At 49.9% G+C, this 27,919-nt stretch overlaps 13 protein-coding genes across 14 annotated transcripts; 8 read left to right on the top strand and 5 right to left on the bottom strand.

The window, feature by feature from the left end:
* The first annotated feature begins 981 nt into the window (after window positions 1–981).
* Window positions 982–2,649, top strand: TrAtP1_000418 (uncharacterized protein). The gene is made up of 3 exons (XM_014091687.2): window positions 982–1,542; window positions 1,604–1,843; window positions 1,900–2,649. The coding sequence occupies exons 1-3, from the start codon at window positions 1,471–1,473 to the stop codon at window positions 2,251–2,253; spliced, it is 666 nt and encodes a 221-aa protein (XP_013947162.1). The 5' UTR covers window positions 982–1,470; the 3' UTR covers window positions 2,254–2,649.
* Window positions 2,650–3,153: 504 nt separating this feature from the next.
* On the top strand, window positions 3,154–4,212 carry TrAtP1_000417 (uncharacterized protein). The gene is made up of 3 exons (XM_014091554.2): window positions 3,154–3,227; window positions 3,383–3,590; window positions 3,670–4,212. Exons 2-3 carry the CDS (start codon window positions 3,438–3,440, stop codon window positions 3,970–3,972), a joined length of 456 nt encoding a protein of 151 aa, XP_013947029.2. The 5' UTR covers window positions 3,154–3,227; window positions 3,383–3,437; the 3' UTR covers window positions 3,973–4,212.
* Window positions 4,213–4,615: 403 nt separating this feature from the next.
* TrAtP1_000416 (uncharacterized protein) lies at window positions 4,616–4,995 on the top strand (the record flags this gene model as incomplete). The annotated part of the gene is made up of 2 exons (XM_066110568.1): window positions 4,616–4,797; window positions 4,977–4,995. The coding sequence occupies 2 exons, from the start codon at window positions 4,616–4,618 to the stop codon at window positions 4,993–4,995; spliced, it is 201 nt and encodes a 66-aa protein (XP_065966640.1).
* Window positions 4,996–5,216: 221 nt separating this feature from the next.
* On the top strand, window positions 5,217–5,522 carry TrAtP1_000415 (uncharacterized protein; the record flags this gene model as incomplete). The annotated part of the gene is made up of 1 exon (XM_014091689.2): window positions 5,217–5,522. One exon carries the CDS (start codon window positions 5,217–5,219, stop codon window positions 5,520–5,522), a length of 306 nt encoding a protein of 101 aa, XP_013947164.1.
* Window positions 5,523–5,777: 255 nt separating this feature from the next.
* TrAtP1_000414 (uncharacterized protein) lies at window positions 5,778–6,488 on the top strand (the record flags this gene model as incomplete). Its single annotated transcript, XM_014091688.2, has 3 exons — window positions 5,778–5,965; window positions 6,084–6,350; window positions 6,440–6,488. The coding sequence occupies 3 exons, from the start codon at window positions 5,778–5,780 to the stop codon at window positions 6,486–6,488; spliced, it is 504 nt and encodes a 167-aa protein (XP_013947163.2).
* A 626-nt stretch (window positions 6,489–7,114) lies between these two features.
* TrAtP1_000413 (uncharacterized protein) lies at window positions 7,115–9,254 on the bottom strand. 2 transcript variants are annotated; one of them, XM_014091690.2, is made up of 4 exons: window positions 9,172–9,254; window positions 8,784–8,926; window positions 7,706–8,390; window positions 7,115–7,647 (listed from the first exon to the last, which is right to left on the bottom strand). In XM_014091690.2, the coding sequence occupies exons 2-4, from the start codon at window positions 8,907–8,909 to the stop codon at window positions 7,442–7,444; spliced, it is 1,017 nt and encodes a 338-aa protein (XP_013947165.2). In that variant the 5' UTR covers window positions 8,910–8,926; window positions 9,172–9,254; the 3' UTR covers window positions 7,115–7,441. The 2 variants fall into 2 exon arrangements, with proteins under 2 accessions (XP_013947165.2, XP_065966639.1); XM_066110567.1 differs by lacking the exon at window positions 9,172–9,254 and having other exon boundaries at window positions 8,784–8,995.
* A 408-nt stretch (window positions 9,255–9,662) lies between these two features.
* TrAtP1_000412 (uncharacterized protein) lies at window positions 9,663–13,124 on the bottom strand. Its single transcript, XM_014091692.2, has one exon. It carries the CDS (start codon window positions 12,839–12,841, stop codon window positions 11,390–11,392), a length of 1,452 nt encoding a protein of 483 aa, XP_013947167.2. The 5' UTR covers window positions 12,842–13,124; the 3' UTR covers window positions 9,663–11,389.
* Window positions 13,125–15,027, top strand: TrAtP1_000411 (uncharacterized protein). Its single transcript, XM_014091693.2, has 3 exons — window positions 13,125–13,338; window positions 13,398–13,694; window positions 13,759–15,027. The coding sequence occupies exons 1-3, from the start codon at window positions 13,336–13,338 to the stop codon at window positions 14,563–14,565; spliced, it is 1,107 nt and encodes a 368-aa protein (XP_013947168.1). The 5' UTR covers window positions 13,125–13,335; the 3' UTR covers window positions 14,566–15,027.
* A 187-nt stretch (window positions 15,028–15,214) lies between these two features.
* TrAtP1_000410 (uncharacterized protein) lies at window positions 15,215–16,170 on the bottom strand (the record flags this gene model as incomplete). The annotated part of the gene is made up of 3 exons (XM_014091694.2): window positions 15,865–16,170; window positions 15,424–15,756; window positions 15,215–15,278 (listed from the first exon to the last, which is right to left on the bottom strand). Exons 1-3 carry the CDS (start codon window positions 16,023–16,025, stop codon window positions 15,215–15,217), a joined length of 558 nt encoding a protein of 185 aa, XP_013947169.2. The 5' UTR covers window positions 16,026–16,170.
* A 621-nt stretch (window positions 16,171–16,791) lies between these two features.
* TrAtP1_000409 (uncharacterized protein) lies at window positions 16,792–21,290 on the bottom strand. Its single transcript, XM_014091695.2, has 2 exons — window positions 19,748–21,290; window positions 16,792–19,680 (listed from the first exon to the last, which is right to left on the bottom strand). Exons 1-2 carry the CDS (start codon window positions 20,290–20,292, stop codon window positions 17,787–17,789), a joined length of 2,439 nt encoding a protein of 812 aa, XP_013947170.2. The 5' UTR covers window positions 20,293–21,290; the 3' UTR covers window positions 16,792–17,786.
* Window positions 20,310–20,990, top strand: TrAtP1_000408 (uncharacterized protein; the record flags this gene model as incomplete). The annotated part of the gene is made up of 1 exon (XM_066110566.1): window positions 20,310–20,990. The coding sequence occupies one exon, from the start codon at window positions 20,310–20,312 to the stop codon at window positions 20,988–20,990; it is 681 nt and encodes a 226-aa protein (XP_065966638.1).
* Window positions 21,291–21,786: 496 nt separating the features above from the next.
* TrAtP1_000407 (uncharacterized protein) lies at window positions 21,787–25,112 on the bottom strand. Its single transcript, XM_014091696.2, has 2 exons — window positions 24,544–25,112; window positions 21,787–24,470 (listed from the first exon to the last, which is right to left on the bottom strand). The coding sequence occupies exons 1-2, from the start codon at window positions 24,776–24,778 to the stop codon at window positions 22,270–22,272; spliced, it is 2,436 nt and encodes an 811-aa protein (XP_013947171.2). The 5' UTR covers window positions 24,779–25,112; the 3' UTR covers window positions 21,787–22,269.
* Window positions 25,113–25,955: 843 nt separating this feature from the next.
* Window positions 25,956–27,873, top strand: TrAtP1_000406 (uncharacterized protein). The gene is made up of 3 exons (XM_014091697.2): window positions 25,956–26,065; window positions 26,128–26,354; window positions 26,427–27,873. Exons 1-3 carry the CDS (start codon window positions 26,057–26,059, stop codon window positions 27,640–27,642), a joined length of 1,452 nt encoding a protein of 483 aa, XP_013947172.1. The 5' UTR covers window positions 25,956–26,056; the 3' UTR covers window positions 27,643–27,873.
* Window positions 27,874–27,919: the final 46 nt, after the last annotated feature.

Below are 27,919 nucleotides of genomic sequence, written 5' to 3'. Positions count from 1 at the left end.
CGCCAAAAGCTTCTTCTTTCTATCGCAACGCCCCTCCTCTTGCATGCGCAATTTTACCGCCTTCGCATTAGTCTTTGCTTTTTGCTGGGCAATAATTAGATGAGTCACACGGGAGTTTCACTTTCATTTTTCTTTTCTTTATGCCGGAAGAGGAACCCCTGGTTTGCGTTATCCTTTTTGTTAGATGTGATTGATTCGTTTTCATGTACTTGACTGTGACGTTGGAATTTGGGCTGCTTCGGAACGCAGGCGCTTGCTTGGCACATGCGGTCGCACCAATTTCATTTTCAGAGCCTGTGCAGTCCCAAAGCAATCTGAATTGATGCCTATGACGGAGAAATAAAACAAAATTAAACATGATATCAAGATTCCGAGATTTGGAAGCAACTAGCAAATCAAGCTCTCTCTTTTCTTCTTCGATGCGTAGTCCATTCAGTTGTCGCCACCGTCTCCCGCTTTTACTCTGTCGCACCGCCTAATCAGAAGTCAGCCAACGTCCACCAGTGGCTTACAGGGGGGCCACACCAACTGACAGCGGCCCTTTCAGCGCACCCCCTCCATCCCTGTTTAGCGGATGGCCTGCCACTTTACGCGCTGCAGCCCCGTCCAGTCCCACCCGCTTCTCCCTCCAAAAGCCGGAGCCCAGCGCCCAGATCCAGGCAACCGCAGGCCCTAGGCCAGAAGATATCCATGCATCTCTGATTTGGTCTTAGACATCAGTGGCCTTTTGGGAGGGGGCGTCCATCCGGCATGCGGATTTCTCAGCCCGACGGCAAGTAGTGAAAACGCAAAAAAACGAGACGAGCGAAGCAAATGTAACACCAGATGGGGAACGAGGGGGCCCTTGCTGGGGGAGCTTCGTTCCTGGATCCTTGCAGGTGACTTTATCGAGCCTTTTGCCGCTAGCTGAGGCCGTTTATAAGAGACGGCTGTCCTGCTGGTTCCTGGCCTCGTCCTCTCTCTCTCTTTTGGCTCCCAACCCGTGAGTATCTAGTCTGAAGCCCTGCTCGTCTTTTCGTCATCGTCATTGTGCTTTGAGAATCGTATTGTTTCTCGGCTGTCAATAGGAAGAGCCTCAAGTTTGACCTTCACTTCTGCCTCACCTCGGTTCTCGATCTGTATATCATTCACGCACTTTCGAATCTCCCTCCTCTTCGCCTACTTCCTCTACCTCTTTGATAGATTATTAGCTTCTAATCTCATCATCCGAATTCTGCCATCCGACGATATCTTCGATATTTCGCTATCCTTTTTGTCTTGCTCTTTTATTCGCAACTCACGGATTCATCGCCACATTTCTCGGCCTAGATGCAGTAATAGCCGCCAGGCAGCTCGGCATTGTTCTATATTCAGCTTTTTTTTGCCATATCGTCTGCTTCGAGCTACACCACTCGGGCCTTGATTCTACTCGTGCAATTCTCGCCTAATTTCCTCAACACAAACAACACATTCCGCAACAAGCTTGTCATCATGTCTCCTAACAGCGACAATGCCATGGCCCGCTTCTTGTTCGCCATCCTGAAGCAGAAGAATCTCAGAGACGTAGGTTTTACATCTCTTCAGCCTACAACTGATCAAGATTCTAACTCGTCCTCTCTTCTAGATTGATTGGAGCCAAGTAGCCGCCGATCCCGTCCTCATAGAGCCCATTGCCAATGGCCACGCTGCCAGAATGCGCTTCTCCCGCTTTCGATCGACAATCACCGGCCACAAGCCGACAAAGAGAGGCAAGCCATCAGATAAGAACCGAGTTTCCAAGGCGTCGAAGAAGGAGACACAGTCCAAGAAGCAGACGCCCATCAAGCCAGAGCCCGGCTCATCCAACATCTCTTCGTATCCTCTGGTAAGAGTGGCTGTGAAACACAACGTCTGCTACATGCGACTAACAACCAGCTGCAGTTTTCTCCAGAGTCTTTTGCGTCACTCACATCTCCTTACATGGATGATGCGTCTCCCTACCTCCAAGACGGGGACGACTTCAGCGGTCGCTTCCTCACGCCGTGTAGCGATGACATGGCTCAAGGCCTTTCCATCTCTCCTTCTGTCCTCCAAGATCTTCAACCTGCGAATGGTCTGATGTTCCCTCCTCTGGATGGCAACTCGGATTTCATGAGCCATGTCGGCCATGACCACGCTTTCGACGCTGCCTTTGACTTGAACCGATTTGCCACGGGAGACGTCAACAGTCAGGGTATATCCCAAACTGGCAGCTCCCAGCCTCTCGGTGGCGACTGGGACGACCGACACTTTTAAACTCATCTCATTTGACTTTTCTTTTCTTTTCAAGCGATGTGTTATGAATATAAAAACAGAAAAGTCGACCAAAAAAAAATATTTCCAAGGAAGTACGGAGCGCGGTTAAACTTGCTTTCATGATTTGATGATTTCTAGCCACGGCGGGTGGCCAATGGGTTTCGGGTATATATCCCCATTCCTCTCTACGGAGAGAAGAACGGATCGGTTAGGGATTTGGAAGACTTGAAAATTACTATAAGGGCTTATAATAGCATGTGTATAATTAGCGAGGACAAAAAGGATCAAGAAGATCCGTCCTCTTTATATTTTTTCATTTTTTTTTTCAGCCATCAAGCCATCAAGATTCTGATATGGCTTAGTAGTACCAAATGGAAAGCCAGCTATTGAGCGCTGAACACAATCTCCTTGCTTTTGTGATGATGTAACGCAAATCTTGTAGAAAGAATAATTCTTAACTGAATATTAGCTGCAACAACTTAGCATAATCCTTTCAATAGGCACATGCATCCTTCTCAGGCAGGCTGGCCTATTAGATACGCGTTTCTGCCTTTTTTATCTATATTAGTTCTTGAATAAGCTATTGGAGTATTCAACTTGGGCAAGGGTTGCCACCCTCATCCAAGAAACTCTCAAAGCCATTCAACCCCAATAACCGCAAATGCCAATACATTGTTAATATATTCTATTGTCTCATGAACTGCATGTGTGATTCACTCTGCAGCCGAGTGGCATAAACTCAACAGCTGCTAATACCAAAGTACACCGCCAGTTGTAACAGCTGGCGTTTGGTGTAAAAGCACGGCCATTCTTTCGATTTTTTGTAACAGCTATTTAACCCAGCCATAAATTTCCTGCTTTTCTCGCATTCCTCCTTCTTTTGTTCTTTCAACCTTGACACAAACATATCCAAGCTTTTTCCGCACCGCGCACTTGGAGCAGATTTCACTCCCTGCTCACCAACAAACTATCAAGTAAGTAAAGCATTTCAGCTATTCCATCTTGAATTCACAAGCAGGTCTTCTTGGATGCTTCTTTCTTTTTCTTTTTCCTTTTTTTTTTTTAAAAAAAAAAAAAATACATTCACATTGTTCCCAACTCCATTCCTTTACTGACATTCGCCTGCAAGAAGCCTATCCTCAAGTCCTCCTTTCATCAACCAAGAAAGCACAAAGAATCAAGCCATGGCCGACAAAACCCCTACCAAGCGCCCAGAGCCTACCGCCTCTGAGGCCATGTTCTTCTTCGCCATTGTCAAGCACACCCGCAACAGGGCGGACATTGACTGGGAAGCCGTTGCTCAAGAGCAAGGCTTCAAGAACGCCGAAGTCGCCAAGGTTCGTCTCCTACAGCCTAAGAAATATCCATTTCCCCCACCATGCCCATCTTTCATTTCATCTAACTTTATTTTTACAGGTTCGCTTTGGTCAAGTCAAGCGCAAGCTCGGCATCGACTCCAACGTCACCCCGAAGAAGGGCAGCAACGCCTCTCCCGGCGGCGCCTCGACTCCCAGCAAGGTCCGCAAGACGCCCACCGGCCGTGCTGGAACCAAAGGCAGAGCCCGTGGCAGTCGTGCCAAGAAGGAGAACGACGATGCCGCCGCAGCTGACGCTGACGCTGGAGATGACACCACCACTGCTGTGGAATCGCCCTCTGGCAAGGGAGAAGAGGATGACAGCGTCAACTTCAAGGCTGAGCGTGGCGAGGACCCTTTCTAAGGCTTTTAGGGTTAGGGTTTACCTTGGGGAAGCTTCTTCCAGGTGCCCATCTGCTATACCTGCCTTGCTTTTTGAGGAATAAGGGACATTTATTGTTTGCCATCTGGAATCATATTTGCTCAGATATCGGTGCATTACAGTCAAGATTGGAGAAAGTAGCTGCGTGGAAGGGAATCTCGAGATGAACTTGGAGGTAGTAGCTGCAGGAAATAAAACAGCACCTAGTTGAGATAAAGTGGCAATTGAATTGAGGCCTTCCAAGGCATTTAAGCACAAATATCTAATTTTCCATGTTACAATATCCTTTATGTGCTTGCAGTCTTGATTACCCTGTGCTCTTGCATTCATCAGACATACTTTGGCTTTTTCTTTTCCTTGATCACTTTAGAATACCTTTATCCTTCACCTGCTAGATAAAAGCATAAAGTGACTTTTCTCTTAAACCCAATTCACTTCTCTCCCCAAAGCCTTACATCCGCCTTACTGTCGGCACCCTTACACCTCCAATCTGCTTCCAACCACTACATATACCACCAATACCCAATCCACAGCCTAAACAACTGCAGGCCTTCAAACCCAGACGAAATCAACAAATAAACCAACGCGTTGTGCCAATCTCGATTCAACAAACAAAACATCCACCATGCCTCGCAAAGCTGCTTCGGCCTCGAATCCGGCTTGGGACAAGGTCGACTTCCTCAACGACCTGCTTGTCGCCTTTTACCAAGCGGGCAACCATACCAACAGCTTCAACCCGCAGGTCAACACTGCCATTGTCGAGTTTCTTGCTTCTCGAGGCTACGATACCTCGTGGAGCGCCATCCGGTAAGGAATATCTTCTATTTTCTATACTAGTTGGATATTTACTGGTTTTTTTTTTCATGCTTCTTTTCCCTCCCTATCTTGCTCTTTTTCACTTTACCACATGGTTGTGATTTTCTTGCCAAAATGCAACAGTCTTCACCGCTTACAGCCATTTCCCCAAAAACCAAAGTCATGTGCAGGCGGCAGGGAGCGGCATAAAGCATGCCTTTCTATAAGTTCCTTACTCTCAATTCACTGAATCTCCGTCTTTTCATCACCTTTTCTTTTCCTTGTCCCATTCCTTCACTCTTTTATAGCATCTCTATATCCCAAGACCTTCATCTCTCAGCCTTTGCACCTACAAAAACACGACAAACTCCTCTTTATACCCATCTTTGTTCAACTTCAAGACCATCGTCTGCATCCAAACATCGCCAGCCATGTCTGCTTCTCGCCAAATCATGAAATGGAGCCCCCAAGTCCACCAAGACATCCTCATTGCTACCTTCTGCAACCTGAGCCTCTCTTCCGAGCAATGGGCCAAAGTCATGGCCGATCTCAGCAAGATGGGCTACACCTTTTCCGAGGGCGCGCTTCGGTACGTTGATGCATGTATTTTGGGCCAATGGCATTTCACCAATGGCTGCTCACCCATGGCAACGAGGCCTCGCTTGATCGGCCTGCATTCAACACCCCTGGCACCTGTGCTTCACTCTGCCAGCTGGGGCGGAGAAGAGAATGCGTAGCAGAGTAAAAAAAAAAGACGGGCAGTACTGCTCGCCCATTTGCGGCACTGCATTCACTCTTATCTGACCTGTGCACTACTCCATCCCCTTACATATCTATGCACCACACTCTCTCCATCTTGTCACACACTTCTCTTTCTTCGGCACTCACTCATCATCCCAATCATATCAACCATCTCCATCCAAGTCTCTCAACCTTTTTCTTTTCCCACTCTTCATCAGTCAAAAGTTCATTCTTTGCCATCCCAAGCTACAATGGTCGCACCAAAGTCCAAAGATGCCACCCCATCGGGCAGCAAGCCCACTCGAGGCTGGGACGCGGCTGCTCACGAAGCGCTTCTCTTGTGCGTCATTGATGAGATCAAAGGCGGCAAGGCTTTCTTGACTGAAGTCACCAGACGGATGCAAGCACGCGGATATAGCTACAGCTACGATGCCATAAAGTACTTACACGCAACCTTTTCTTCTCTTCTCTTCTCTTCCTCAACAAGGCCTTACATCTGTCTTTTTCAAACGACAAAAGAGCATTGCTAACATCTTGTGCCCTCTCTTCTGCTCTAGTCAACATGTCCAAAAGTTGCGCAAGGCTCGCGACACCAATGGAATCGTCGCCGCGGCTGATCCGTCCGCTGCTGGAGCCTCCAAGGCTTCCGCCACTCCTCGCAAGCCGGCGGCTACTCCTCGCAAGCGCCGCACTCCAGCCAAGAAGGATTTCGACGAGGACGACGAGGACGACGACGTCAAGCTCAAGTTGGAGCAGGCCGCCGAGGACGATGAGATGGACAGTCCATCAATTCGTCCCTCGAAGCGCGCCAGAGCCAGTGCTTCGTAAGTATCCCTTTTCGAAAATCTCATAGTCTTACAACCAGTCAGAGCCGTTTTTATCTAACCTGTCTCATTTTCTCTCTCCATTTCAGGTCTTTCGACATCGGAATCGGTAGCCTGCCCAATCCAGCTGAGATCTAAGCTCGCATCAAGAGCCACTTGAGTGGAAGCAACTATATGGAGCGACTATTTTACGTATCAATTGAAATTGAAATGGACATTCGGCAAGGAACTGGAAGGGAAGGAATTGCATTTAGGAAATGGTAAAGGCAGCATCTTATCACAAAGGGAAGATTTAAGCACGTATATACCGTCGCATAACGACAGGGAACAATTGCAACGCAAAGATTTATCATCGGCGCTACTTGTCTTCAAACTTGTCAAGGTGATGTCTTGTAGAGAGAGAGCATATAGAATACTGTTCTCCTTCCTGTGGGCTGGCACTCTTCGTGCCCAGTACAAGCACCCAAGGCCATGGGGCTTTTCGTCAACGTAATCTCGAGAGCAACTATTTGCCACCTCAAGTAGACTTACATCGTGACTCTTACAGTAATTTACTAGATACTACAAAAGTGAGTAATCTTCTAGCAAAATCAGAAAATAGAACATTGGAGATGGGTAGCTTAAAATACCAATTCCCGTCTTAGACAGTCAACTTGGGATGTTGATCAAGCTTCTGTTGAACATGCTGACAAGGCAAAAGTTCTCATCAGCTGCCATGTATCAAACTATAAGACGTCACAAGTGCAACAAACGGACAAATAAAAGTGGTTGAGCGGATTGGCTCTATTTATCATGGCCATGATACTATTATATAGGCTCATTATGTACGAGAGCCTATGAAGCTAAAGCTACTAGCAGAAAGTTTGCATCGCCAGATCCATAAGGGCATTAATTTTTTTCCCCAAGGGGTTCGGAGTTTCTTTTTTCTCTCCATTTCAGTTCCAAGCTCGGAAATAACAGCATGAGGTCTATCTTCATGCTGGCGTGCGGTAGCTGTTTGCACCCTGCTTTGTCTTTTTCTGGTGGTTGTTTTTTCGTCTTGACAATATAGTTACGCCCACCCCTGGGCCCATCTAGTCAGAGTCAAACGCTTATTTCTTGGAGGCATCGACCTTGGCAACGTGCTCCAAGAGGTCGAGGACACGGCGGGAGTAACCCCACTCGTTGTCGTACCAGCTGACAAGCTTGACGAAGTTGGGGTTCAGGGAGATACCAGCCTTGATATCGAAGATGGAAGAGTTGTTGTTGCCGAGCATGTCGGTGGAGACGACCTCGTCGCTGGTGTAGGCCATGATTCCTATGGAAGAGTTAGTTTTTTGTTGCTTTGGAAATTGGAAGTTGACATGTTTACGTACCCTTGAGCTCACCATCGGCAGCCTTCTTGATGGCGTTGGTAATCTCCTCGTATGAGGCAGCCTTCTCCAGGCGGACAGTCAAGTCGATGACGGAGACATTGGCAGAGGGGACACGGAAGGACATGCCGGTGATCTTGCCGTTCATGGCAGGAATAACCTTGCCGACGGCCTTGGCGGCACCAGTGCTGCTGGGGATGATGTTCTGGGCAGCACCACGGCCACCACGCCAGTCCTTGCCAGAGGGACCGTCGACGGTCTTCTGGGTGGCGGTGTAGGAGTGGACGGTGGTCATGAGACCCTCAACGATGCCGAAGTTGTCGTTGACGATCTTGACAAGGGGAGCCAGGCCGTTGGTGGTGCAAGAGGCGTTGGAGAGAACGGTGGGGGTACCGTCGTAGTCCTTGTGGTTGACACCCATCACGAACATGGGGGCATCGGCGGAAGGAGCAGAGATGATGACCTTCTTGGCACCGCCGTTAAGATGAGCCTTGGCCTTGTCAATGGTGGTGAAGACACCGGTAGACTCGACAATGTACTCGGCGCCAGTCTCGCTCCACTTGATGTTGGCGGGGTCGCGCTCAGAGTAGAAGCGGATGGGCTTGCCGTTGACAACGAGGTTCTGGCCATCGACCTCGATATCGCCCTTGAAGAGACCGTGGGAGGAATCATACTTGAGCATGTAGGCCTAATAATAACTCAGTTAGCGGCCATGCAGTGGAACAGCTGTAGCTAGTGAGGGGTAATGGCGAGATGGAGCTGCGTAAAATTGTTTTGAAGCTCAACATGTTTCAAGACATTTAACGCAGCGACCATTGACGATGAAAATAGCAAATTGCAAGGCCAAGCCTGGTAGAAAGTGTAAAGCTTCGTTTCGCGACATCGCGATGTTCAAGCAATCACACCCCACAATGCCGAAAGCAGCCTTCATAAGCACCAGCTCTTTTCATCGCCTTTCCCCCCTCCTCTAATCTCGCCTGCCGCAATGCAATTATTTTGGTTGGGCAGAAATCGGAGGGTGATCGAGATATATTGAGGATATACAGAAACCAGCACAGAAAAGCGAGGGGTCGCAACTCACAGCGTAGGTGGGCTCAATGAAGGGATCGTTGACGGCAACGACGGAGAGCTCGGGCTTCTCGAGAGCGTTGCGGAGCAGGATACGACCAATTCGGCCGAAGCCGTTGATTCCGACCTTGATAGACATGATGGCGGTTTTGTGAACTGTGATTGAGAGCTTGAGTGTAAGCTTAAGCTTGATGGCGTTTTGTTTCCGAGTAAGTTTTTTTTTGTGTGTAGGAGCTGGGAGCAAGGAGGGGTAAATAGGAAAAAAAAAAGGTGACGCAGAGGAGCCTAGCGGGGTAGCTAGAGGCGATAGCAGCTGAGGGAAGAGGGGCAGATGGATGGAAACAGAAACATTGATCCGTTGAAGTGCCGGGCTTATCGTGACCATGTCATGTTATACTAACCTGTTTGTGGTTTGAAAGATAGAGTAATAGGACGATGTCTCTGAGGAGTGGTTATGGAGAGGAAAGGAGGGAAGAGAAAGATCAGGAGAGGGGAGCAGTCGAAAGATTAATAGTGTTTCTGGCCCAACCGTGATGCGGCATCGGATGAGCGCTATCCATGCCATTTGGCAAAGCGCGTCTAAAGACTGGGGCCCGCCACCTGGGAATCAACGGCTCGAACAGGGGGGGGGTCAGGCCGCATCTTGGTAGGTTGCAGCGAGCGGGAAGAGTGGCCGGTACTGGACGGATCATTGGAAACGATACTGTACGGCGCCCAAGCCGCTACTGCCTCGACACAGTGGGTGGGATGCCCAGGCGGTAGCTCCTCCTAGCAGGAATGGATGGAATGGAATGGAAGGGCCGTAGTGGACGCGAATTAGCTTCAGGCACTACTGCTTGCAGATTGATATTGACGATGATTGCATCTAGACTAGCAGATCCTAGAGCCCAACAAAATACTCACGACTGCTATTAATACTACGACAGGAGCTTCGTGATGTTGCAAAACGACAGGTTTGGCAATGGCAGCAACATACAGAATACGTCTTCCTACCAATCCAACGCGCATCTTCTTACATAGTGTCCTTTGCCAACACGCACCGTCATCATCATTAGGGCGCCGAATCCGTCCCAATCCTGACTGTTAATCTCGGGCCTCGAGACTCAAAGCGAGCAAGCCAAGAGAAAACGTGCTCCTCCTATCATCCAACCAGCCTCTTCCATTTTGCAATGTCCAGGGGAACGAGAAAAACCAGCTCACCGAGCAGCCTTGAACCAACACGCAGGTTCGATTGCGAAGGGAGAGCTACATAGCATTAGTCCGCCCAATAAGCCCGTCACAAGGCTGGGACCCGGCACCAACATGCGCTGTTTTCGCGAATTTTGGGGCGTCTCCGGCGGGGCGGTGCTTTTTTCTACTGCCCTAGGCGGGAACTTCGCCTCTCAACAAAGGCCCGGCTGCCGTCTTGTCATTTCAGGCTGTGCTCCACCGGGCAGCGCCGCCGGCCGGAGTTTGGAATATACAACAAGAGGCGAAAAAGGACTGATCATGAGGAATTATGATATTTTCCCTCTGAGCTGCTTTTGCCATCTCCTTGGGACGTCGGAGTTGATTATGAAATCATGAAGTCATGGCAGATGTTTTTGGATAGGCCGAGCGAGAGCTCAAAAACATCGCCCGGGCTTATCCTGCGATCCGCCCCATTGGCCGAGTTAGCCATCCCACGCTTTTTTTCGCCGGGGCTGCCGCGGCCGTATTAATTATCAGGTTTGGTAATATCACGGAGGCAGTCAAGCTGAATACACGAGACAGGGAGTCAAAGGAGCCAAACGAAGCCGATGAACGGCGAGCAAGTTTCGTAAAATAGCTCTCCGGCAACGCTCGCGATGGCAAGCAAAATGAGTTACATCAAGCTGACCCTTTTTGTCACCCCCGTGGCCTCACCTGGGCAGTAGACGCACGTCTTGCGTGGGTACGCATGATATAGGTCTTGATACGGATATGATAAGGGGTGCAGTGCAGCAGTGGCGTGTGCGAGCAGCAGAAATGATGAATAATAGAAATCGCTCATCGAGCTGGTTTCCCAATGTAGTTACTAGTACTAACGTCCCATAGCTGGCATATGTTAGGTAGGTACGAAGTACCTGAAAACCTCTCGTTGTTGCGGGCGACCTCGAGTTTGCGCGGGCTGCTTGGCGATGCCCTCATTTTCGCTCCTACAACAACACCACTTATTGCACGGCAACCATCAGCTCGATACAATCCCTGTGTCAATATGCAGGCGGCAAAGCTCGGCTGCCATCGCGCTTCCCCCTAGGGCCACTGCGGAATCAAGCGCCGGAGCGTTACGGCTTGTGGGATCTTGGAGAAGCCTGCGACCCCAGATCGGCCCCGTCAAGATCGGGAGTTCCAGGAACACAGCCGGTCGTTGTCATTCTCGTCCCCAGCACACGGAGCCTTTCTTAGCCGCGGCTGAGGCGCCGGGACGGATGCTACAGAGCTTTTGATTGCTCTGAGAGGACCAACGAGATCGTCCTGTTCGCTTTTCTCGATCCAAAGTTCCCACTTTCACAAGTCGACCCGGCACAGAGACAAGCTACCGGAACCTGGAGAGTTGGAGAAGCGGCTCTACCCGTTCGCTTGTTTGGTCCTCTTCACGCCCTCAGTCTCTTCGTTCGCTCACAGCTGTCCCCGCGAAAAGTCTGCCGAAGCGGCCCACGCATCCTCGCCTGTGCCGACGACTCGGAACTCGACGCCCTGACCAAAATATCCGGCATCCTGCCAAGCTTTCATCGCGGGGCCGTCAAAAGGACCTTGCTTTGCGGCATTGTCTCGTCCATCTGTCCACCTAAACTCCCACATCGTGCCATTAGCCCGAGCCGATGCGTCTTCTGCAGCTGCAGCTGAAGCTGGCTGAGCCTCAGCCTCGGCCGCGAACTCGACTTTGGGTTCGACCCAGTCTTCTCCCGTCTCGCGTCGATATTCGCGGACCAGCAGTTCTCTCTCTTCGTCGTAGATTTCCTCGTGCCCACGGCTCAATAATTTATCAGCCGCGTCTGTGATGGCATCGATTGCTTCCTTAATCTCCGCCTGTTTCGGGTCCGTTGCTGGTTCCTGATCTGTCTCCATAGCTTCTGCACCCTTATTCATCTTCTTGAGCTTCCACTTGGGTATCTTTTTGGTTTTAGGCTTGTCTTTTCCTAGCCGTGCCAAAGCTTCCAGGGGTGTTTCGGTTCTTTCCAGCCTCGTAATCAGCGCTGCCAGTAGCTCTGAGACCAATACGCCATCCTCTTCGATGCGCTTCTCCCGTGCTTCAGCCTCGCGTCTTTCGTGCGCCGCCGCTGCCTTCTTCATTTCTTTTTTGCTCAAGCCTTCGAGCCAGCTGTCATGGACGGCATCGGCGTCATTAGCTTTCCGCACGAAGTTGCCATCTTGATCGAATCGGCCCTCCTCCATCTCGTCCCTAAGATTGAAAGCCTCAACTTTGGGTGCGTTGCGTTTTAAGCCGCCAGCTCCCACTTCTTCATCCACTCCCTCTTCTTGAATCGCAAGCTCCAAGTCCTCTTCATCATCGCTGCTTTCTTGTTCGTCTAGGCGGATAGTGCCTCCACTTTTGCTCCCTTTCTCCTGGCCATAGATCTGGGCGTTGTCCAAGAATTTGACGTTCTTCTTCTTTCTGCCAGACTTCTCAAAGTGTTCGTCTTCTCCGGCCTCCTCTTTCCCTTGTTCCTCGTCATTCTCCGCCGCAAACATGTCATCGTCATCGTCATCTTCGTTGATCGGTTTGTCCGGGCGCCCGTTGGCGCTGCTAGCCGTTGCGTCGTAGTTGTCCAGCTGCTCAAGAATATTCACATCTCCCTTCTTGCGACTTCCCGCTCGCGCATTGAAGTTCTCATTGTCTGAATCACTGTCGTAGCCGTCGAGGTTTACGGCGCCTCGTTTCGTAGCATGGCTGCCACCAATCACGTCGGCATCCAGAACTGCGTCATCTTCTCGCGCGTCCGGCGCCAAGATGGACGGGTTGCGGACATCAAATTTGACTCGTTTTGTGTCCTCTTCGTTGCTGTGATGCGTTCGAGCAAAGTCCTCGCCAGCTCGCTTCGGACGCGCTGCAGAGTAACGGGAAGACATGGTGCTCCGGGGGGTGACGACACGACTCGGCCAATCGCCACTTGTTCTCCCGTGTGAGCAAAGAGGTAGCTCGAATGCAGTAAATTCAACAAGCAATTTGTTTTCTAAATGATTAATAAAGTAAAGATGACGTGGTGGCAGGCAGCAGCTCAGTGGTGGACTCGTTGGCGTTAGGAGCAGTAAGAGAGTTTCCGCATGCCGGGATTAACATTTTGGCGTTATCTCAGCTGCGATAAAAGGTATGTATGTACCTGCGTCACTCAACAGCTGCCTCCACTGCGAACCCCACGTCTTCCGCCTTTCTTGACTTTGACATCTCAAGCTTCACCAACCAGCAACCAGCGCAGCAATAGTCATTCTTACTTGAGAAACGCCAAGATACAAAGGCAGTTGAACGGACGGAGCTTCTTTTGAGCGTCCTTCTCGAGAACGCGCAGGCGAGGTAGCCTGGCTGTATCTATCGTTTAATCGCCTGCTTACTACATCACGCCAAAATGGTAAGTTGGCATATTCGCACCCCAAATCCATGTGTTTCTAATGGCTAATGCTATCCAAGTCTGGCTTCGGCTTCGACCCCTATGGCATGGCACGCCATGGCCGACGACCCATAATCCAACGCTTCGACGAATACTACAGATGTTATCCCGTCATCATGGCGCCGGGCAGCGAGCGCCCAGAGTTGAACTACGGATCCAAGATTATTCTTCCACCATCAGCTCTTGACAAAGTCTCCAAGCTCCATGTGCAGTGGCCGCTGCTGATGGAGATGATCAATGGCGAGAAGGGCAAGCACTCACATGCCGGAGTTTTGGAATTCATTGCCGAAGAAGGTCGCGCATATATTCCCCAGTGGGTGAGTGGTCGTATAGTCGATACCCGGATCTCTCTTTGTTACTTCTGTTGCTGACCTTTGACAGATGATGGTAACACTAGGCTTGGACGTTGGCGACATGATTCAAATTCGAACTACTTCGTTGGAGCTCGCAAGGATGGTCAAGCTTCAGCCCCAATCGGTTAATTTCCTCGAGATTAGCGATCCGAAGGCCGTATTGGAAAAAGCTTTTAGGAATTTTGCAACTTTAACAAAGGGCGATATTTTCAACTTTGAATACAACGATGACGTCTACGATGTTGCGGTTCTGGATGTTAAACCAGAGACGGACAAGATGGGCGTCAGTATGATTGAAACCGACGTATCGGTCGAGTTTGCGGCACCCGTTGGCTACGTTGAGCCCGAGAAGAAGAGCGGAACAAGCACTCCACGGAGTACTATGGGAGGCGTGCCTGCCGGTGGTATCTTGCACAGTCAGGGGACCATGGCACAAGCCATCAACTACAGCTCTATCGCTCCGTCAGTGACCAGCGTGCCGACCAATTTCCTCGGAGAAGGCCAGCGAGTGGTTAAGAAAGGCAGTAAGACTGCAACACCGAAGCCCGCTACACCAGTGCCAGTGGAGACAACCGCAGTTCCTAAAAAACGAACCGGCGCCCCGGCGCCCCTTCGTCTATCTCCCAACAAGCTTTTCTTCGGATACGAGCTGAAACCGTTAAAGACGGACGCTGAGAAGGCGCAAGAGAAGGCGCCAAAACAACACTTTGCGGGTCAAGGACAAAGTTTGCGTGGAACTGTTAAGAGAAAGGGAGACGCTGATGATAAGTCCAAGGCCCCAGATAAGAAGGGACCAAGCGATGGCAACAGACTAGATGGTCGATCACCACGATAAATGATAAGGTTCCTGATGTTAGTCTTTTAATCCATGCAGTTGCGGCGTTGGGGCTGGGAACTTTGAAGTTTACGGTTGGTTTGATGAATTGCTTGCAAAATAGAGAATCTAGTTTGTTTAGCCATTTTTAGTAAAATGGTACTGTATTTTCAACCATCTCATTTCTTTCGGGAGATTTCTGCGAACACAACAGCCTTGAAGATGAAAGAACCGCTTTCATCCAATGTCTCCTGACGGCATAGGTAGGCAAGCATAACCGTAATTAAGTGGTCCGGCTACAACGAGCAGACGGGCGGGAGAATATACAGAAGCAAATTAGAGACTTTTCTTACTCATTATAGGCGAGAGCACTGGTCCGATTTTTTGGGATTGCGAGTGTGTAGTATTAAAGCAACCTTGCCTTTTGGTCACCGTATATAGACTTATATCGATCCCTCCTTAACTAACCAGCGTATATAGCACCTCGCATCCACCACTCCGTAGCTGGCAAATAAATAGCTTCCAAAGCAAAAAAAAAAAAAAAAAAAGAGTCTATATAATCCTCTCTAGCCAATCCATATACCGATGATGTATACCAATATCACTCTACCCTAAGAGGATAACAGAAGGAAAAAAAGAAGATGAGGCGTTTGTGAAGCTGATTCTGAATCTACTCTTCGTCGGAGGGGCCTTTGGCATTCCAGGCCTGGAAAGCCCTGTCCTTATCGTCGGCACTGAGAAGACGAAAAATGTTAGCTCGAAATTGCAAAGTAGATCTTTTTTATTGGAAGACAGGGTGGGAAGAAAGAGATTAGAATGGAAAATGGGCAGAGTTTGTGCTAGGTGTTATTTTCAACACAAGAAGCGGGTTTACCTTACGTCTCAGTAGTAGCATCAGCAACTTCTTCTTCATCCTTGACAGGAGCTGCCTTGTCTTCTTTTTTAACAGGAGTCACCTTTTCCTCCTTCTTGACTCTCTTGCTCGGAGTCGCATCAAGCTCAGTATCGTCATCTCCGTCTTCATCCTTTGGGACCATGGCGGCAGACTTCTTGGCTCGCTTCTTGGAAGGGGTGCTGGCGCCATCGGCTTTTGCAGCAGCAGCCTTGGCCTTGCGAGCACTAGCAGGCGAAGGAGTCTCAGGGAGACTGGTCGCAGTGATATCAGGGTGGCGAGTCTTGAAGTCCTTCATGATGGTTTTGGAGTAGTGCTGGCTGTGTTTTTTTTTTAAGAAGAAAGTCAGTTTCTGTTTCTAACCTATGATGGGCTATACACTTTGGAGAGAAGGAGATGAAAGTTTGTAAAGATGGTTGAAAACTTACGACATTGCGTCCTTGGTGAACGTGTAGCCAAGGCCTCTCATGACCTCTTCGATGCGAGGCCAGTTCTGACGGACCTTGCCGCTTTCTGCGTTGCAGTAAATCATGGACATGCAGAGGTCGCGCTCGGCGGAATCATCCCACTTCTTCTCCTGAGGGGCCATGGTGATGAGATGGAAATGTTGTTATTGTGGGTTGACGTAGAATAGAAGATGAAGAAAGCAAGTGAGGTAAGTCCCCAGTATAAGAACCGGATGCTCAATGTGTGGATGGCGAAGAAGGAATAGAAGATTGAGAAGAAGAGAGAAGTGTAAAGGTGAGAGTTATGCAACAGAGAGCAGGCCGAGTGCAGTAGGCTATAAGTAGATGGCTGAGCTCAAAATGCGAAAAAGGGTCAGGGCGGTGTGTATCGGTGCAGCCGTGGAAAAAGCACAAGTGACAAGAGATTGCACTTGGCAGTGTCTATAGCAAAGAGTGAATTTCTTGTCTTTGTCTCTTGAAGTATGGAAACACAGCAATTAATGGCTTCATGCTCGACAGGGTCTCTTCACTATACGACTCTATCAAGATTCTATAGCATAATATGTTCTTTTGAGCAACTTGAAGACTCACCAACGCATATGTGAATTACGGGTGAGGTAACATCGCATTACAGCTCCATTACAATAGAGACAAACTCCGTTGTACGAGGTGTGAATTTACTCGAGGCGTCAAGGCAGCTGCAATCACCCATACTCAGGAGATGGTTGACTCAGAGCAAGACGATCAAAGCCGTATTAATTATCCCTGACACACGCATTCCTTACATTCATTGGTCTCGATCTCAGTCACAACCATCACCAAGAAGGATCATTGAAGCTTTCCACGTATACGCACAAAAAGCAGCTAGAACGAGCATGTAATCACTCAAACAGGGACACACAGCCTGCGTCAATCATGAAATGGTATTTATTTCATCTACTACACCTCCTAGCGACTCTTGATTACAGATTCTGCCATCGTGTATTGCAAAGAGCAAAATTAACAAGGCTAAAAACAAAACAAGGCCGCAACAGAGCCAATGTATGTACGCAACATCCCCTTCAACTTTTTCCATCCAGCAGAATAAAACAAAACACTACAAAATAACAGTCACAGTCGCCTTGCCTGCCCGACTGTTCCACTTTCCCAATCCTGTTTTTTCATTTCAAAGACCCCCTCCCCCCTGTGTTCAAGCAAACGTCTGCCGTAGATCAAAACCACAGGCACTTGATTTATATTTTCAACAGTTATCAATAAGTGAAGTTGGTAAAAAGAAGAGAGAAGCCTAGTGAGGAGCTGAAAAAGATATGAAAAAGAGAAACTCAGCAGTACTGCGTGTTTCTTTTCTAGCTGTTACCTCAAACCCACGTGCATCCTTTCCTGTGCCAGCAGTAATCAAGTCACCCACCATCGGCACAGAGTGACAAACGACGAAGAGACGGAGGTAAAACAGCGTAAAGAGAACAGTATGAGTACAGGGATATCATAAACGCGTCAAGCAAAACAATTTGCTAGTAAAAAAGCCAAATGGCAGCAGATGCAAGCCGTCTCGCGGTGGTGCATTGGTTGGTGGCAGAATCTTTTGAACATTCAACGAGTTGAGTTCGCCTTCTTCTCTTGTCTTCTCTTAACTCGGGTGATTTACCAAGTGCGTGAAGCAGAAAGGAGAAGAAAAAAAAAATCCCTTGTTCGTGACCCAACGCCAAAATGCAGAATCTCAAAATCCAGTCATTTGCAGTTGCTTGCATGTAGACTCGGGCAAAGACAGGAAATGGAAAAGCTAGCAAGCTCCAAAGTAGCCACCCAGCCCCGTCAGCTGTCAAAGCCATGCCAATTATATAAGCGGTGTAGTGTGTCGTGTAAAGAAGAGATGCCACTAGTGAGTGCCATCGATACTGTTCATTTCATGAACCCCGAGACGCAACAGGCTCCTTAAGACTGCCGTCGGGGGCCCAATCAACGTGCTCACCATTACACCATGTTCTGAGGATCCGGATCGACGCCCAAGTCATATCATCTAGCGTTGCGTGTGATGGTACACTGAGGCGCAGATCTCGAGTATCAATGTTGTTAGAAGCCTCGTTGATTTGAGAAAGAAGCTTCAGTCGCTTTTTTTCAAGTGCAAACCAGTCTGGCTGCGGAAGAGTTGAATTCTCGACCACGTGGCATCGGATTAGCTCTGTGATGGCCACAGTATGAAGATGAAGAACAAGTGCATAAAGCGGAAGGAATCGACGGGTATGTGTCTCCTGTCTCTTCAACTGGCCCTGAATAAACTCAAGCAGGGGAAACAGGCTCATCCATCCAGTCGGGTCGCTCCTCTTATTGCATAGCCCGCGGTAAATGTTTTGCGCTTGGAAGCCAGCCATGAAAGCCAACAAACTCTCCACACTAATCACATAACCTTTACCTAGGTCAGGCTCACGCATATGACCATTGGTACCCGGGCTTCGACGACCTCCTCTCATGGCTGTATCCGCTTCATGCTTGAGGCGGCGTCCCAGAGCGTTAAATTTGGCCTCCTTCTCGCGCATAGCCCTAGCCTCGGCAGATTCTGAGCGATGGACATCGTGGCCATTTACACGGCGGTCCGATGAGGTAGAGGCAGATGGAGTGGCATTAACTGCGTCTCCAGGGGTCTGGGCCAAAGAATTGCTCGAGCTAACGCGAGACATGGAGGTGGCCCCCCTTTTGGATGGAGTCGTTGGAGCAGGCAAACGCGAGGAACTGGGGATATCAGCAGCCTTGGGCTTCTTTTGTGCGTTGGTTTCCGATAATGCCGCCGCTTCAGTGGGAGCCACCGGCCGTTTCCTTGCGGGGGGTGGCTGAATGAATTCTTCAGGTGCAGCAGAACGTTCCTGGCTTTGAGCCTGCAACTCCTTGCGAGCGGCAGTAGATGATGACAAGGCGAGGATCCTCTTGACGTCCTTTCGTAGTTTCTTGGGCACTTTGATCATAACAATGAGTGACTTTTGTGACTTTTGTGGTTTTTGTGAAAGAGGTTCGTCGTCGTCAGAGTGATAATCGGTAGCCGCCTTCTTCTTTTTGAACGGCAGCTCCTTCTCTTTGTCATCCTTGCTCTTGAGGGGCTTGGCTTCCAACGATTCCGTTGGTATTTTCTTTCTCGTCTGCAAAGCAGCCTCCAAAGCCGCCTCTACTGCCGGTGGCAAAGTCGGCGAGAGCAGCGGAGGAATCCTCGCCGGTGACCTCTGTCTCTTGATTTCTGATGTGGAGTCTGACTTTTTGTGCCTTATGGGAGATTTGTCCCGCTCACGAGAGTCTTCCCGCGCCCTTCTCTTCTCCTGCCTTGCCTGTGACTTGTTCTCGGAGTTCCGGTCGTCAAAAGTCAGATGCAGGGGAGATAATAGTGGCGGCACGCTTGATTTTGACGTGTCCAGCTTGGTGGGCGTGTTTCGGTTGCTTCCTGTGCCAGTAGGCCGGATGCCATTGATAGAATCGCCCCGAGGGCGAGATGCGGGCGAAGTGTTGTTGTTACGGCTGGAGCTCACCGCGCCTTTCAGAATGGCTCTGCCATTGGGTAGCGAGGACGAGTTGGTGAGCCTGTCATCTTTATGCGACGGCGCATCTTTGTAAGGCGTTGAGGAAGAGACTCTGTCTTTGCGTCTCTGCGCTTCATCACGCGAGTGCGGTGCCCGGTCATCAATGTGCTTGCCGGTGTCAGCCTTGGATCGCTTTTGCGGTCGCAAATCGTCATCTGGATCTGCCACGCGTTTCTTAGAATTGGGAGAGGGTGGTCGAGGCGGTAATGGGTGCTTTGTGGGAGGCTTGGGAGGTAATCTGTGTCAATGTTAGCTTGCTGGTCGTCGCCCAATGTTGCCATCTCCCGGAGCTCAAAGGTACCCACCTCATGTCGGCGGCTGGCTCGCGACCCTGTCGCTGTTTGGCGTCAACGAGCGGATCTGATTCTCGTGGCCTGGGTCTGTCCGCCTTCCTCGCTTCCGAGGCAGACTTGGATTCTGATGTGGGTTTGTGGTCGGATGCAGCCCCCATACTGGCCGACAGGTCGCCAGCGCGTTCGCTTTCTTTCTTCTTGGCAATTGAGGGCTCTGGCGGCGACGTGGACGACGTGGCCCCGGTCTTCTTGTTCTTGTAGTCGCTCAGCGACAACTTCTTCTTCTCACCACCTTTGGCCAGCGCGTTGACTTCGCGCGGAAGAGGCTTGGCCGGCTCTTCACGCATGTCATAATCGGATTTTGTGAGCAGGACGCCGCGATCGGCTTCGGACAATAGGGTCAGGTATTGCAGGCGGGGATGGTGCCATTCCTCAAAGGAGCTGCTGTCACCGTGGTTGGGACGGTATCGCCATTCGGGGTGGAACGCCAAGTGATGGGGTTGTCCTGGCAGGATGCGCTGGCCGAGCACCTCGATCGTCTTCCGCGCCGCTTCCATCGTGCTTGGGCGTGATCATGCCGCAGGCACGAGTGAGCGGCGGAGCGCGACCGACGACGGCGAGAAGAGCGGCCGCCGCGAGCGAGGGCGAGGTTGCGCGACAATGGCTATGCGGTATCGACGACGGTGAGCGGAGCGGCGGCCGTGGCGGCGGATCCGCACAGGGCTGGCCGAAGAGGCAGCAGGCGAGACAAGAGACAAAGAGGTTGAGCAAGCAACAAAGAGCTGGCCAGTCAGATGGGCGATGCGAGTCGGGGCACCGCCGGGCAGGGCTCGCAGCTCGCCCGCTGATCGGTCCAGCAGGCGCTCTCTCGGGGGGCAATGGCGATTCGGCACAGCGCGACGCCAGCGAGCGGCAGGGCGATGCGTTGCGGCAATGGATTGGAGGTTCGTGGATGCGGGACGTGGATGCAGATGCCGGCCGCGAGATGGTGTTTGGCGATCGGTACCAGCACGAGCTGTGGGCGGCGGGCGGGAGCGCATGTACCGCTGCTCAGGCCATACACGAGCTGCTCCTAAGGCTGGCGCTGGTTCTGGTTTGGGGTTTGGGGGAAGCTGATGCGGTGGATACGGCAGTGCTCACTTCAGTGTTGTGTCGGGGGTTAGTGTGCGGTGCCTCTCCTGGGGCCTCTCCTGGGGCTGCCCGTGCTTTTTGTATGGCGGAGCGCTGTGTTCACTGCCCCATCAGCCGCCGTTAAGGTTTCAAGGGCCCTTGCGCCCGATTTTCTGGGCGCCTGGCGCTCCGAACTTTGGCGCTGGTACAAGCTCAGAATGAGTTCATTTGTTTGTAACCTCGCAGGAAGATTTACGTGTATCCAACACCGAGCCAATAGAGGCAACAATAATGCCTGGTGTGCATATTCAGGGATTCCGAGCTCTATATCATTGGGTTCTGATTTGATAATGAGATTGAGATCACGGGGGTCTCTGTAGGAATGGGAATTGTATATAAAGCAGTAGTATTGTTCTGTATCTTGTTCTTTTTGCTTCAATAGGTGGACCACCTAGATAAAGCATCTAGAAGCACAATGATTTCAATCGTCTTCCTAGGTATGTTTTAGTACCTTGGTCAATACCTTTTTTTTTTTTTTTCAGGTACAAAAGTGCCGTTTGCGCACTTGACGTTCAGCCACCGCAACCAGGCTGAAACTTACACAAATCTCATTGCGGACTCAAATGATAGCAACAGAGGCGTATCCTGTGACTATATTTTATTGTTTTATATAAAGTATGTTGATATGTAAACTCTACTGATATATTGATAGAAGGGCAAAGAAGAGGAAAGAAGAAGATTTTTTTTCCTACGCTGTATCATACTTTGAAACCAAACTCTGCAGAACCAAGTACGCAATACATCTCACAGGCAATGGATGTCTATAGGTAGATGTAAATACTAGATAACTGCAATGTCGATGCTTTATCTAATAAACACAGATGAATACACACAGAGGGAGATAAAGATGAAAAATAAATATGCTATTGAAAGTACAGTGACTCGAATGCAGGTAGTATTTACTTGCTCTTATATTGTATTGGCAAAGGAGATGTTTACCAGACTAATATATATAATGAAAGAAATTAACTAACTTGCTTGCCTCTATAATTCGGCTACAGATCGCATCGTCACCTCATACATCCCTCCACAAAATACATTCGAGTACAGGGTGCAATACTCTATATTACTTATTACATGCATGGCCAGTCACCCGCCTCATCCAGAACAAAAAAAAATTATCCCAGCCCCTTGTGTACTACGAGTACATGCATCCCGCGTTGCATTGAACAGTCCAAACAAGCGGCTAGATTTGAAAGCCAGTGTTGTGCCTGGATCCAAGCTGGCAGGAATAATAGCCTCATGAGCCTTGAAAGAAAGCTATCCGCTTAGAGATACATCTCGAAGACGTAAGATAATAGGCTGGTTTGTTCATCTCCGCCGCTGTTCAAACATTGCTGGCTTCTCCCTTAAAATGAATATGATTACGCGTCTGCTTGATCACCACTAACCATCTTTGAGCCGCCACTCGGCAGTTTTCTTCTTTTGTTGCTGGTGCCATTCTCACAAGCCGCAATGCGCGTCTCAGCGACTTCCATGCGCTGTTTCAGCCTCCTCAACTGCACCACTGTGCCATCTGGCATCGTGGCATTAATGTGATTCAAGATGTCTTTATAGAGACCTTTTGTGCTGAAGTTGTTCTGCCATGCCCCCAGGCCTTGGATGTGCAAACAGATTCCGTCAAGTGCGTTACGGAACTCAAATACGACGGCTCCAATTCGACTGTTCAATTTTTCTTCAAAGCAGTCGAGTAATTTGTCTTGTTTCAGTGTGGGATCATTCATCCTCTTCTTTAGTTCCCAAAGTTCACTCTTCGTTGCAGCGGCCTCTTGTTGGGCCTCCAATAACTGGCGGGTAACTTCGGCACATTGCGCTTCTAGAGCCTCTCTCTCTTCTCGCTCAGTCTTGAGAAACTTATGGAGTCCGGATTGAACATGCGCAAGCGCGGCTTTTGTTGCGTTGGCTTTGTTCTCCATCTCCTTTTCTACTTCAAGCCAGATGGCGTGTCGAATCGAATCGGCTGATAGGGGAAGAGACTCATGCTTCGGATTGAAGTTCCGTATGCGCTGGTCCATTTTTGCCATCTCCGTACGAATATCATCCAACTCTTTCGCTGAAAGAGTAGATGCCACAGATTCGAGCGAAACCAGACGTGTATTGAATAGTTGTGCCCCTTTCTCAATCAGCTCTAAGTGGACGCGCCATTCCTTTATGAAGTCATTGATTTTCGGAGTATCGCTTGCCAGTGAGTCCATGCGAGCTTCAAGCTTTTTCAAATCTTCAATGCTTGCTGTAGTGGCTTTCGGGTCATCAAGCTTGCTAAGTTTGTCGTTTTGAGATGTGAGAAGCTGGTGGGTGGCAACGTTGTCATCTTTAAGCCGGTTCAAGCTTGCCTCAAGCTCGCCGACTTTCTCCTCTTGAGAATCAGAGAGCTGCTGCGCCTTTTTGTTGATGAGCCTTGAAAGATTGCATATCTGCACTTCTAGGTTCTCAATTCTTCGTGCATCGTCTTCCGCTTGATTCAAGCGATCCTCAAGTTGGCCGAGTTTCTCTTTGTGAGAGTCCGTAAGCAGATCAACTCGCTTTAATCGCTGCACATAAAAAGTGTTTTCCGTTTTCTGGTCCACATAGGTTCTTATCTCGCCAAGTTTGTCTTCCTGAGAGCTCGACAGGCGTTGTAGTTGCTGGTCAAGATGCGTTTGCTCTACTAGCGATTCCAACTTCTGCCTCTGTCCTGAGGTTGCTTTGTCAAGTTCAGTTTTTAAATCTACCATCTTCTTTTCAAGAGCAGTATTCTTCTCGCTTTCGTTGGCCAAGCCTTTTTTTAGATCTGCAATCTGGTCTCTGTTTTCTTGAGCAACAGAAAGCCTTATGTCTGCGATTCGCTTCTCATAATCTTGTGCCAGCGAGTTTTTGAGAGACTTTACTCTCTCTTCCTCTTCTTGTGCCAGCGACTTTTTGAGAGATTTCACTCTCTCTTCCTCTTCTTGAGTCAGCGTCTTTTTGAGAGAAGTTTGTCTCTCCTCGCATTCTTGCATCAGAGTCTCTTTCAAGGATTTGAATTGCTGCTCATATTCTTGGGATAGCGCCTCTTTCAGTGCGGACGTTTGTGACTGAAAGAAATCTTTCATTGATTGCTGTGACTCTGCGATATCTTTCTTGACCGCTGTCTCCAAATATTTTTTGATTGTGTCTTGGACAGTGTTTAATTTGGCTTCTGATACCATCGGCCTGTCTGGAGTTGAGGACGGAGTGGCGCCTATACCTCCGCCCTCTAAGATACCTTGCAAAATCGATCGAAGAGCTGGCGATATTTTGTTACAAAAGTCTGTTATTTGTTTATCGGCTTTCTCAATATCGTCTTGAGCTGCCTTTCGCTCATTCATTTGTAGATTAGAGGCACTAGAGAAGTCTGAGAGACGGTGATGACTCTGCTCTTGGATCTTCGAATAATGTTTGAGATGTTTAACTGCTCTACTCCTCAGTTGAAAGCTTTCAAAATTCTCGAAAAACTGATACATCAACGTCTTGAGAGAGGCAGCTGATGTATGATGGGCAGCAGTTTTGGGTAACGCATTCGAGACATTTTGTCTGGGCGCGTCTGGGTTGCGTTGTCTGTGGGGAACTATATACAGTAGTTGTTAGCATGAGTCAGTTCAAGGGCACATACTCAAGTCCTGGAAAGACGCTTTTCCTACCTGTTGAAACCGTCGGGCTGGATGCCTCAGCTCCATCGCGTTGGGTAACTGGGCTCCGCTCGCCAGATCGATCGATAGTGCGGCGGCGCTTGGGGTTTGGGCCAGTGTTGTTGGCTGGTCGCTGGCTGTCTTTAGACTTGTTAGAGTCCGACATTGTGCGTTGGTTCCCAAAAGTCTGAGCGAATCCGAGCAACGGCGGTGGCTTTAGCGGTAGGCCCTGCGTATCTCTGTTCATAGTAACAGTTGATCCGAATAGGTAGCTGGCGACAGAGATATAGATACGCCTTAAGCTGATGACTTGATCAAATGAGACGTTAACGAGACCAAAGCGGACTATTTATGTCCGTTGGCCTATCCAGGGAGATTCGAAGGCAGGTCCAACTTCAAGGGCCAACTTCGAGAGCGTCTATCTTAAATATTGAGGACTCGACATTCAGCGTCGATGGGGAAAAAGGAATCAAGTGCCCAGGCGCAGTGCAAACGGCCGCAGCACTATAAAAAGGCACATAGGCGGGTCTAAATTGTGTTTGCAGCGAGAGTGCAGGCCTACAGTAGGTGCTCTTTGTTTGTTTAAAAAAAGAAGAAAAGCATGGAAATCAGACGAAGGTCTGGGCGAAGTGGCCAGGGCATGCCACGGCCACTCTAAGCGGTGCAGTCACGGGGGATGCTGCCATACACCTACGGAGAGAACAGACCCAATAGCTTCTTTCTTCTTCTACGCAAAACGCAAAGCTACGAATAGGAGCCTCGCCTTGTGCTTCTCTTGCCCAGAACTACTAACAAGAGGTTGCATGGCAAGCAGCAACCCGGCGGTGGCAGGGGTGAACGGCGAGAGCCATTGCTGCAAGCAGGAGAAGTGGCTTCTGCTAATGCTGGAGAGTGGAGATGGGCTGCTGGGAGCCGGGCCCTCGTTGGCTGGAAGGGACTAGCAAACAGGCAGTTTGAGCAAACAAAATGCAAGTTCTGGGGGCTAGGAAAAAGGAAAGAGCACACCGAGAGGGGGAGGGAGCCAGCCAGGAGGGAAACAGAGGAGGTGCCCAAGGATTGACGTGCTAGAGCGTGTTTTGCGCATGCCCAGGCTGTTGAAACATAGACGTTGGTCTAATTAGGATAATTTAAGTGCTGGGCAGATAGTGGTGTCCCAGGGCACATCGTGATTTGCTTCCAGTCGTGTTATACCGCATGAAGCATCAACCAAAACCAAACAAGCTGTAGTTGCTGGGGAGCTTGGGCTGACAGGCTCAGGCACAGGCCGAGAACCACGCGCCCCACCGGCTTAACCGTATCCACGTACCCTGCAGCTGCCATTGGCTTGCGCGTGTAAACGCCATCCGCGCGCTTCGCCGGGGCCGTAATTTTTCCTGGCGAAAACGGGAGCTTCAGCAGCCGCTCCAATTCGCCCAGCCTTGTTTGTCAACTCTGCGCACCCAGCTAGAGCAGCAGCCTTGATCTATCGCTTCCAACCCTGTCGTGACCAACTTGCTGCGCGCGTGCGGGATACACATATTTCACAATGGCTGCTGTGAGTCTTCAATCCCCCACCCAGAGTATCATGCCGCTCGTAAACTGACTGCCTCTGGCTAGCCCTTAGTAACCGTTTCCGAAACCAAGGACCTTCGCGGTCTGAACCTCATCGCCGCGCATTCTCACATCCGGGGACTCGGCGTCGATGCCACGAGTCTCGAGCCTAGGGCCTCGTCGCAGGGCCTTGTTGGCCAGGAAAAGGCCCGCAAGGCCGCTGCCGTCATTCTGCAGATGATCAAAGAGGGCAAAATTGCTGGCCGCGCCGTCTTGATTGCTGGCCCGCCAAGGTAAGTGACAAGAGGCAGCAGCAACTCGGCTCTTTTCCTCTCTATCCTTTGCTTACGCTTTTGATTTGATAGCACGGGAAAGACTGCCCTTGCCATGGGAATGGCACAATCCCTCGGCTCCGACGTTCCCTTCACAACCCTCGCGGCCTCAGAGATCTTCTCCCTCGAAATGTCAAAAACCGAGGCTCTCACGCAAGCTTTCCGCAAGTCAATCGGCGTCCGCATCAAGGAAGAGAGCGAAATTATGGAGGGAGAAGTTGTGGAGATCCAGATCGACCGAAGCGTTACTGGCAGCGCCAAACAGGGCAAGCTGACTATCAAAACTACCGATATGGAGGCCGTGTATGACATGGGCGCGAAGATGATTGACGCCATGACCAAGGAGCGCGTCATGGCCGGCGATATTATTTCCATCGACAAGTCTTCCGGCAAGATTACCAAGCTCGGTCGATCATACGCCCGATCTCGCGATTACGATGCCATGGGTGCCGATACCAAGTTTTTGCAATGCCCTGATGGCGAGCTGCAAAAGCGCAAAGAGGTGGTCCACACCGTATCACTGCATGAAATCGATGTCATCAATTCGCGAACACAAGGATTCCTGGCTCTCTTCTCCGGTGACACTGGTGAAATTCGCAGCGAGATCCGTGACCAGATCAACACAAAGGTTGGCGAGTGGAAGGAGGAGGGTAAGGCCGAAATTGTTCCTGGCGTACTGTTCCTCGATGAGGTGCATATGCTTGACATTGAGTGCTTTTCTTACGTCAACCGAGCCCTGGAAGATGACCTGGCACCAGTCGTCATCATGGCCAGCAACCGAGGCGTCTCGCGTATTCGCGGCACCGACTACAAAAGCCCACACGGCCTGCCCCTCGATTTCTTGGATCGTGTTGTCATCATCAACACGCATTACTACAGCACCGAAGAAATCCAGAAGATTTTGTCCATCCGAGCGCAGGAGGAAGAAATCGATATTTCTGCAGATGCCCTAGCTCTGCTCACAAAGATCGGCCAAGAAGCTGGCCTCCGTTACGCCAGCAACCTGATCACCACATCCCAGCTAGTTTCAGCAAAGAGAAAATCCAAGCAAGTCAGCATCGACGACGTCAAACGATGCTTCCAGCTCTTCTACGATCCCGCCAGGAGTATCGAGTTTGTGAACAAGTCCGAGAAGCGACTAATTGGCAACGATGGTGGCGTCGACTTGTCAGTCCAGAACGGCAGCACAAGCCAGGCTCCTGCTCCTGCTGCAGCGGCTCCTGGGGCTGAGACAATGGACCTGAGCTAAATCTTGAACAATTGGGGAGATGTTAGAAGGGGATCTTTCAGATGGCTGGCGTTTTTTTTGGGCAATTTCGTAAGAAAACAAAGATGGGCAGGAAGGCGGGGACAGAGAGAGGATGAATGTTAATGGAAACTGTATGTATCATAAAATAAGCAGTCTTTGGGCGTATGAGGGTCTCAGTAGAAAACGACCTCTTTGGTTAATTTTGCAATAAAGAAGTAAACTGGCAATGTTAAATTTGAGTTTTTTCTGCTCTTCGGTACTTTGTCCGAACAAGTTA

The sequence above is a fragment of the Trichoderma atroviride genome, chromosome 1, assembly GCF_020647795.1.
Source record: "Trichoderma atroviride chromosome 1, complete sequence".
NCBI lineage: Eukaryota > Fungi > Ascomycota > Sordariomycetes > Hypocreales > Hypocreaceae > Trichoderma > Trichoderma atroviride.
Note: the sequence above shows the minus strand (reverse complement) of the source record. Positions and strands in the feature narration are given on the sequence as shown.

Coding starts and splice junctions, on each gene's coding strand:
- TrAtP1_000412 (XM_014091692.2), bottom strand. CDS start 12,841: ATGTCTTCCCGTTACTCTGCAGCGCGTCCGAAGCGAGCTGGCGAGGAC.
- TrAtP1_000413 (XM_014091690.2), bottom strand. CDS start 8,909: ATGTCTATCAAGGTCGGAATCAACGGCTTCGGCCGAATTGGTCGTATC. Junction 8,391..8,783: donor TCATTGAGCCCACCTACGCT/GTGAGTTGCGAC, acceptor AGTTATTATTAG/GCCTACATGCTCAAGTATGA. Junction 7,648..7,705: donor TGCCGATGGTGAGCTCAAGG/GTACGTAAACAT, acceptor ACTCTTCCATAG/GAATCATGGCCTACACCAGC.
- TrAtP1_000409 (XM_014091695.2), bottom strand. CDS start 20,292: ATGGAAGCGGCGCGGAAGACGATCGAGGTGCTCGGCCAGCGCATCCTG. Junction 19,681..19,747: donor GAGCCAGCCGCCGACATGAG/GTGGGTACCTTT, acceptor ACATTGACACAG/ATTACCTCCCAAGCCTCCCA.
- TrAtP1_000411 (XM_014091693.2), top strand. Junction 13,695..13,758: donor GCGCATATATTCCCCAGTGG/GTGAGTGGTCGT, acceptor GACCTTTGACAG/ATGATGGTAACACTAGGCTT.
- TrAtP1_000406 (XM_014091697.2), top strand. Junction 26,355..26,426: donor TTGATTGCTGGCCCGCCAAG/GTAAGTGACAAG, acceptor TTGATTTGATAG/CACGGGAAAGACTGCCCTTG.
- TrAtP1_000407 (XM_014091696.2), bottom strand. CDS start 24,778: ATGAACAGAGATACGCAGGGCCTACCGCTAAAGCCACCGCCGTTGCTC. Junction 24,471..24,543: donor CAGCCCGACGGTTTCAACAG/GTAGGAAAAGCG, acceptor TACTGTATATAG/TTCCCCACAGACAACGCAAC.
- TrAtP1_000417 (XM_014091554.2), top strand. CDS start 3,438: ATGGCCGACAAAACCCCTACCAAGCGCCCAGAGCCTACCGCCTCTGAG. Junction 3,591..3,669: donor AGAACGCCGAAGTCGCCAAG/GTTCGTCTCCTA, acceptor TTATTTTTACAG/GTTCGCTTTGGTCAAGTCAA.
- TrAtP1_000418 (XM_014091687.2), top strand. CDS start 1,471: ATGTCTCCTAACAGCGACAATGCCATGGCCCGCTTCTTGTTCGCCATC. Junction 1,543..1,603: donor AGCAGAAGAATCTCAGAGAC/GTAGGTTTTACA, acceptor CCTCTCTTCTAG/ATTGATTGGAGCCAAGTAGC. Junction 1,844..1,899: donor ACATCTCTTCGTATCCTCTG/GTAAGAGTGGCT, acceptor AACCAGCTGCAG/TTTTCTCCAGAGTCTTTTGC.